General features: G+C 44.7%; 1 protein-coding gene across 1 annotated transcript; it reads right to left on the bottom strand.

The window, feature by feature from the left end:
• Window positions 1–7328: 7328 nt before the first annotated feature.
• Window positions 7329–8434, bottom strand: LOC118965935. The gene is made up of 3 exons (XM_036986938.1): window positions 8241–8434; window positions 7770–7949; window positions 7329–7671 (listed from the first exon to the last, which is right to left on the bottom strand). The coding sequence occupies exons 1-3, from the start codon at window positions 8432–8434 to the stop codon at window positions 7329–7331; spliced, it is 717 nt and encodes a 238-aa protein (XP_036842833.1).
• Between the last annotated feature and the right edge of the window lie 402 nt (window positions 8435–8836).

Below are 8836 nucleotides of genomic sequence, written 5' to 3'. Positions count from 1 at the left end.
CAAAGAGCAGTAGGTACTGAGCAGTAATTGTGAAAGAAAGACTCCTTCAATGTACACAAAATTTGTCCACACTAGTTGCGTAGTGCATTTTAATTAATGACAACCTGAATGAACAAAACCTGGAATCCCAAAAACATTTCCAGATAGTTATATTTTAACTTCAATAAAACTGTAGTTTGTAGGAGCTACCTTAAGTACGATGACTAGAGACCAGCAGTAACAAGAAAAGAGTACCAGAGACACAGGTACCAGAGACACATGAATGGGTGGAGTTAGGGCGCTTCCACCAGAGTTCTCCAATGGCACCAGGGGGAGACCTAGTTTTAGTGGGATGGGAACATGGGAGATCATATCAACCATTATTTATAATGGGAAAAATTAACCATACCAATCAAGATCTTGCTCAAACTGCTTAGTGAGAATTGGTATAATACGAGGAGAGAAGGTATATCGTATGAAAGCAGACTGTGGCCAATTATATCCCCCTTTGTCCTTGTTAGTGGAAAAAGTCCATTAGTCACTTCCCTGTTTAGTGACGTGTGCCCCGTAGTAATTCACTGCAAAGCCAGCCTGAGTTATCTGATCTCTAACCACTTTAAACATGTACAGCTACAAAATTCTACATTCTATAGATTGTTTAATGGTTGGGGTCCATAATGGTTCTTTTTGTTTGTAGGAGCTACCTTACACACACTCAGTAAGGAGCTGAAAGTCCTAAAATCCTAAAACCTAAATAGAAAAATATTTGGACTCAACCTGATCAATTCTCCTTCATGTACTCTTTCCACACACACATGTTCCATCATCTCCCATTTTCTCTAATTTTCTCTTTCTCTCCCTTGCATGCTCTCTCCCATCAGTTTCACTCATTGTCTCCCTGCTCCATCTACCTCCGTCTCTTAAGAATCACATGCATAATTCTCTTTTGCATACAAACTAAAATGTAATAGATGTACCTGATCCAAAATTTGCATGATGTTAGTGGTCTTTTCCCACGTTGCTCCTCCTTTGGCTCGGATTACTTTGATCAGCTGACTTGAATGCATGTCTAACTGACCCATGAACTTCGCTTTCAAGGTAACAGTCATGATTCTGAGGAACTCTTAATTTATCTGGAACAAATAGCATAGCACAGAGCTTTGAAATCATTATAACAAATCCAACCTGAATGTCCATAAAAATCATCAACATCTACTTCCTCTCAACCTTCCCACATTGTGACAAATGCATCACAGCCCACTGTAACTAAAACCAATCACTTCAGCTCATACATCCTCTCATTTCGATTGAAAGTGAAAGTCTGAGCCATTTTGTCCCTGACAGTCTTGCCATTATTCCTCTTCCCAACCTCTTTCAGAAGTTCAAGTCTCTTTTTCAAGGCTTTCGGGAGAATGACCAGTAGGGATGGATGGATAATAGTTAGCCTCAGTTCATTTTGGCTTTTTAACCTTTTTTGCCGGGACAGCATCTGCAGTCGCTTTGGATTTCAGTGAGTTAACTGAGAGCTCAGGACACCCGTATAATTTGAGCTGGGTCCTGTAGTTTCCCCATTTTGTACTGTAGTCTTTGTTTCCAACCGTAGAAGCCATTGAACGATCCATATTCTTTCAAGCAGGGTTTTTTCTTGATTAAGGCCTCCGAAACTGTCAGCTTCATTAAATAGTACCTGCAAAACACCAGTTTCAACGTCGACAGTGAAGAGGCGACTCCGGGATGCTGGCCTTCTAGGCAGAGTTGCAAAGAAAAAGCCATATCTCAGACTAGCCAATAGAATGAAAAGATTAAGATGGGAACAAGAACACAAGACACTGGACAGAGGAACTCTGCCTAGAAGGCCAGCATCCTGGAGTCACCTCTTCACTGTTGACGTTGAGACTAATGTTTTGTGGGTACTATTTAATGAAGCTGCCAGTTGAGGACTTCTGTTTCTCAAACTAGACCCTCTAATGTACTTGTCCTCTTTCTCTTCTGGTCAGAGACAGTTTGCGCTGTTCTGTGAAGGGAGTACTACACAGCGTTGTACGAGATCTTCAGTTTCTTGACAATTTCTCGCATGTAATAGCCTTAATTTCTCAGAACAAGAATAGACTGACGAGTTTCAGAAGAACGTTATTTGTTTCTGGCCATTTTGAACCCACAAATGCTGATGCTCCAGATACTCAACTAGTCTAAAGAAGGCCAGTTTTATTGCTTCTTTAATCAGCATACAGTTTTCAGTTGTGCTAACATAATTGCAAAAGGGTTTTCTAATGATCAATTAGCCTTTTAAAATGACTTGGATTAGCTAACACAACGTGCCATTGGAACACATGAGTGATGTTTGCTGATAATGGGCCTCTGTATGCCTTTGTAGATATTCCATAAAAAATCTGCCGTTTCCAGCTACAATAGTCATTTACAACATTGGCAATGTCTACACTGTATTTCTGATCAATTTGGTGTTATTTTAATAGACGTCTTTTTTTTTTTTCAAAAACAAGGACATTTCTAAGTGACCCCAAACTTTTGAAAGGTAGTGTATTTTGTCCTTAGAGCCTTCATGTTCAAATCCAGTATCGAAATTCACTTCATTACATGATATATCGTCCCCATCCAAAGTGTCAGCAGGAACACTGTCAAAAGATTATTCGTCATAATGAGCAATGGTCATTGTTTCTACAATTCCAGGTTTAAAGTAATTCACTGCATTGGCGTGTTTTCTAGTTTTGAAATTCCCATAAATGTTGGTTTTCTATGAGCAATCCTGAAGCATACAAGTGAGAGCCTCTTGATTTTTCAGGTGTTTGCCAATGTCTTGAAAATATTCCTTTTCTGTAAACGTCCATAATGCCTATTATCAAGTTTATAATGTTTGAGAAGTTCAGATCTTCTTGCAAACGACTTCCCACAATCATCGCAACACTAGAAAAACAATAGAGAAGAGACTTTACTATTTCCCAATCAGAATGCCTTAGGGAGCCAGAAGCCAATCTAGTCCAATTAACAGCCAATCAGAATTATGGCTAGGGATAGGCTGTGACACACAGCATGTTACTAAATACATTAGGCTATTTTGTTTGATATAATCCATGATCAATTTACTAGCTTTTGAGACCACCACCAGCGACAGTAATATTATACCAAGTGCTACACAATATTATAATGACTTACTAACAGCAGTGAAAGGAACAGGTCCAACCATCCAACAGGAATTGGGTGAATTCAAGCCTGGGGAGAAAATGCAAAGTACTTTTTAATGTTGAGAACAGAAAAGTCTCTATGATGCTCAGATGTGATCAACACTGTTTAAAAAAAGCTAGCAATCTACAATACATTCGGAAAGTATTCATACCCCTTGACTTGTTCCACATGTGGTTATGTTGCAGCCTTATTCTAAAATTGATTACATAATTGTTTTACTCATCAATCTACACACAATAGACCCATAATGACAAAGCAAAAACAGGTTTTTAGAAATCTTACCCTAAAATACAGAAATACCTTATTTAAGTATTCAGACCCTTTGCTTTGAGACTCAAAATTGAGCTCAAGTGCATCCTGTTTCCATTGATCATCCTTTAGATGCTTCTATAACTTGATTGGAGTCCACCTGTGGTAAATTCAATTGATTGGACATGATTTGGAAAGACACACACTTGTCTATATAAGGTCCCACAGTTGAAAATGTCAGAGCAAAAACCAAGCCATGAGGTTATAGAAATTGTCCGTAGAGCTCCGAGACAGGATTGTGTCAAGGCACAGATCTGGAGAAGGGTACCAAAACATCTCTGCAGCATTGAAAGTCCCCAAGAACACAGTGGCCTCCATCATTCTTAAATGGAAGAAGCTTGGAATCACCAAGAATCTTCCTAGAGCTGGCCGCTTGCACAAACTGAGCAATCAGAGGAGAAGGGCCTTGGTCAGGGAGGTGACCAAGAACCCGATGGTCATTCTGACAGAGCTCCAGAGTTCCTCTGTGGAGATGGGAGAACCTTCCAGAAGGACAACCATCTCTGCAGCACTCCACCAATCAGACCTTTATGGTAGAGTGGCAAGACGGAAACCACTCCTCAGTAAAAAGCACATGACAGTCCACTTGGAGTTTGCCAAAAGGCACCGAAAGATTCTCAGACCATAAGAAACAAGATTCTCTGGTCTGATGAAACCAACATTGTACTCTTTGGCCTGAATGCCAAGCGTCACATCCGGAGGAAAGCTGGCACCATCCATGCTGTGGCGATGTTTTTCAGGAAAAGTGCCCTTGATGAAAACCTGCTCCAGAGCGCTCAAGACCTCAGACTGGGGCAGGAGTGGCTTCTGAATGTCCTTGAATGTCCTTGAGTGGCCCAGCCAGAGCTCGGACCTGAACCCGATTGAACATCTCTGGAGAGACCTCAAAATAGCTGTGCACCGACGCTCCCCATCCAACCTGACAGAGTTTGAGAGGATCTTCAAAGAAGAATGGTAGAAACTCCCCAAATACAGGTGTGCCAAGCTTGTAGAGTGATACCCAAGAAGACTGCCAAAGTTGCTTCAACAAAGTACTGAGTAAAGGGTCTGAATACTTACAGTGCCTTGAAAAATAATTCACCCCTTTGGCGTTTTTCCTATTCGGTTGCATACACAAAATAGTTGAAATTGGTGAAGTGAAAGGAAAAAAATTACTTGTTTCAATTTTTTTAAAATTTTTTTTATGAAAAAGTGGTGGTGAAGTGAAATAAAAAAAATGACAAAAAAACCTCAGAAAAGTTGTAACGCTTGTCGTCTGGGGAAGGAGAGGAGCACCAAGGAGCAGCGTGGTAAGTGTTCATATTTTAAATATTTTAATGAACACTGAAAACAAAACAAACAACCAACAAACAGTCCTGTAAAGTGCAACACAACACTAAACAGAAAATAACCACCCACAAAACACAATGGAAAACAGGCTACCTAAATATGGTTCTCAATCAGGGACAACGATTGACAGCTGCCTCTGATTGAGAACCATACCAGGCCAAACACAGAAATAGAAAATCATAGACAAACTAACATAGACAACCCACCCAACTCACGCCCTGACCATACTAAAACAAAAGACAAAACAAAGGAACTAAGGTCAGAACGTGACAGTACCCACCCCCCCCCAAAGGTGCGGACTCCCGGCAGACGGGAGACTCCGGCAGCTCCGGACAGACGGGAGACTCCGGCAGCTCCGGACAGACGGGAGACTCCGGCAGCTCCGGACAGACGGGAGACTCCGGCAGCTCCGGACAGACGGGAGACTCCGGCAGCTCCGGACAGACGGGAGACTCTGGCAGCGCTGGCCAGGAAGAAGGCTCTGGCAGCGTTGGACAGGCAGGAGAACCTGTAGGGAGAAGACGGAGAGACAGCCTGGTGCGGGGGGCTGCCACCGGATAGACCGGACCGTGAAAGCGCACTGGAGCTCTTGAGCACCGAGCCTGCCCAACCTTACCTGGTTGAATGCTCCCCGTAGCCAGGCCAGTGCGGCGAGGTGGAATAGCCTGCACTGGGCTGTGCTGGCGAACTGGGGACACCATGCGTAAGGCTATGGCCATGTACACCGGCCCGAGGAGAGGCACTGGAGACCAGATGCGCTGAGCCGGCTTCATGGCACCTGGCTCGATGCCCACTCTAGCCCGGCCGATACGAGGCGCTGCAATGTACCGCACCGGGCCATGCACACGTACCGGGGACACTGTGCGCCTCACGGCATAACATGGCGCCTTCCGGTCCCTCTCCGGTAAGCACGGGGAGTTGGCTCAGGTCTCCTACCTGACTTAGCCACACTAAGTCAATACATTTTTGGGGCTGCCTCTCGGGCTTCCTTGCCAGCCATGTTCCCTCGAAGCGCTGGCTCCCATTACCTGCTGCCTCCGCTCTCCTGGCTGCCTCCACCTGTTCCCATGGGAGGCGATCCCTTCCAGCCAGGATCTCCTCCCATGTGAATCAACCCTTGCCGTCCAAAACGTCCTCCCATGTCCAGGAGTCCTGAGATCGCTGCTGCCCGATACCACGCTGCTTGGTACTTTTTTGGTGGGTGGTTCTTTAACGCTTGTCGTCTGGGGAAGGAGAGGAGGACCAAGGTGCAGCGTGGTAAGTGTTCATATTTTAACTATGTTAATGAACACTGAAAACAAAACAATAAACAACCAACGAACAGTCCTGTAAGGTGCAACACAACACTAAACAGAAAATAACCACCCACAAAACACAATGGAAAACAGGCTACCTAAATATGGTTCTCAATCAGGGACAACGATTGACAGCTGCCTCTGATTGAGAACCATACCAGGCCAAACACAGAAATAGAAAATCATAGACAAACTAACATAGAAAACCCACCCAAAACCCACCCACCCTGACCATACTAAAACAAAAGACAAAACAATGGAACTAAGGTCAGAACGTGACCAAAGTGGTGCGTGCATATGTATTCACCCCCTTTACTATGAAGCCCCTAAATAAGAAGTCACATAATGAATTAAATAAAGTTCCCCTGTGTGCAATCTAAGTGTCACATGATCTGTCACATGATCTCAGTATATATATACACTTGTTCTGAAAGGCTCTGCAACACCACTAAGCAAGGGATACCACCAAGCAAGCGACACCATGAAGACCAAGGAGCGCTCCAAACTGGTCAGGGACAAAGTTGTGGAGAAGTACAGATTAGGGTTGCGTTATAAAAAAATATCTGAAACTTTGAACATCCCACGGAGCACCATGAAATCCATTATTAAACACAACAACCCTGCCAAGAGAGGACCGTTTACCGAAACTCACGGACCAAGCAAGGAGGTCATTAATCAGAGAGACAAATAAGAGATCAAAGATAACCCTGATGGAGCTGCAAAGCTCCACAGCGGAGATTGAAGTATCTGTCCATACGGACCACTTTAAGCCCTACACGCCACAGAGCTGGGCTTATGGTAGAGTGGACATAAAAAAGCCATTGCTTAAGCCTCCCGTTGTCCTCATATTCTGTATACACCCGTGTCCTCCGGGTCAACCGTGTCGCCTTCACTAAACCCCCAATGAGCACAAGTGGGACTGTATGCGGGTGCACAGCCTTTGCAGATATATTTCTTACACCTGCAGCACACAGTATGTGTATTACAGTCCTTTTTGGTGGGCAGATCTGACACCTCTTCCTCTTACTTGCCCCAGCTGGGGATGTGGCTGGGGCAGCTGGCTCCTCAGGTTGATCACGAGATCTAGCCCTGTGAACAGCTTCCATAAGTTCTGCAGATGCTTCTGTGCGGGGAGATGCTCCCTTTTTTCGATGAATGCCTTTCCCAGCTGCTCCAGGAACACCCTCCTCTTGTTTCCACTTACAAGGCATCCAGCTAGGGTTGATCTCTCCATATGACAAAGGTATTGTAGGAGGAAACATCAATGATGTTGTGGATGATGACCAGGGGCCAGCGGGCAGTCATCCTTCTGCAGCTGTACATTCCAATCACTAGGTTGTCCACACCTCCTTTGTTGCAGTTGTAGTCTAGGATGATGGCTGGCCTCCTGTCCTGGCGATCGCTAATTTCAGCCTCTGTGTGCAGTGTGCTCAGAAGTAACACATGCTTGTTTTTCTTTGGGAGGTAGGAAACTAGAGTGGTGGTGGGCGTGAAAGCAAACCTTGATGAGAAGAACTCTCTTTCCTTTGACACAAGCAGTGCAGGTGGGAGCTCAGACCTGTTCTTTTGAACCATGCCAACCATGGTGACGTTCCTCTTCAGGAGCTGCCGTCCGAGTTCATAAAAGGAGAAGAAATTGTCACGTGACATTGTGACCCCTCAGTCCCATCAAGCACAACCCGCATCCCCTGGTTCTTCTCTGGGCCTCCACTGGTCGGCTTCCCGGTGTAGACTTGCATCTTCCAAGCGTAGCTGGAATTGGCGTCGCAGGCCACCCATGACTTGATCCCATATTTTGCTGGCTTGCTGGGCATGTTCTGCCGGAATGGACAACGGTGTTTGGCAAGAAGAGATTAGAGTCATTGGTAATTATTAGTATCGGTGTCACACAGAAACAGTCACAGAAGTCAGTGGTGAAAATCACTTTTATTATATATATAAATTGATATTTATTTATAAAGCCCTTTTTACATCTGCTGATATTTCAAAGTGGAGTACAGAAACCCAGCCTAAAACCCCAAACAGCAACAATGCAGGCGTAGAAGCACGCTGGCTTGGAAAATCTCCCTAGAAAGGACAGAACCTAGGAAGAAACCTTGATATACCTAGATATACCTAGATATACTACCTCTGAATGGAACCAGTTGCTCATCCACTGTCACGTCAGGCCCTGGGTTGTAAAGGACTGGCAGCCGCTCCACCCACTTGTCCCAGACCCCTCTTATGGCTGCTAGTTTGTCTGTCACACATCTTGTGGGTCTTGACTCACGGTCAACAAATCGTAGCAGTCTTGAGTAAGTGTGAAATAGTTTGAGTGGCATCGTGGCACGGAAAATGGCCCTTCCACTCTCTGCATCCCATAGACTAGCGGCAGCCTCACCTCGGGACCTGTATACACCTGCTAAGATTACCAGCCCTATATAGGCATGCAGGTCAGTCTCATCCATCCCTTTCCAGCTGTCTCCATATTTTCAAAACCCCTCCAGATTTGTCATGTCCAGGATGATTTTTTCTATTGCTGGTGTGATGAACAGGTAGAATGTCAAGGCCATGTCAATGGCATGGGAAATGGGATATGTTGTGGGTCCCTGGGTCATCTCCAGTCCCTTATGCTCTGCCATCCTTCCCTGTTTGTGATATGCTACTGAGGACCATTTGATTTTGCAGTTTTTTTGACAGGAAAGTTTCTCTTTCAGCTTGAGGGATTTCTTCTTCCTCCCCAT

Source organism: Oncorhynchus mykiss, chromosome 9 (assembly GCF_013265735.2).
Source record: "Oncorhynchus mykiss isolate Arlee chromosome 9, USDA_OmykA_1.1, whole genome shotgun sequence".
NCBI classification, from domain to species: Eukaryota; Metazoa; Chordata; class Actinopteri; order Salmoniformes; family Salmonidae; genus Oncorhynchus; species Oncorhynchus mykiss.
The sequence above is the reverse complement of the archived record's forward strand: the minus strand, read 5'-3'. Positions and strand labels throughout refer to the sequence as shown.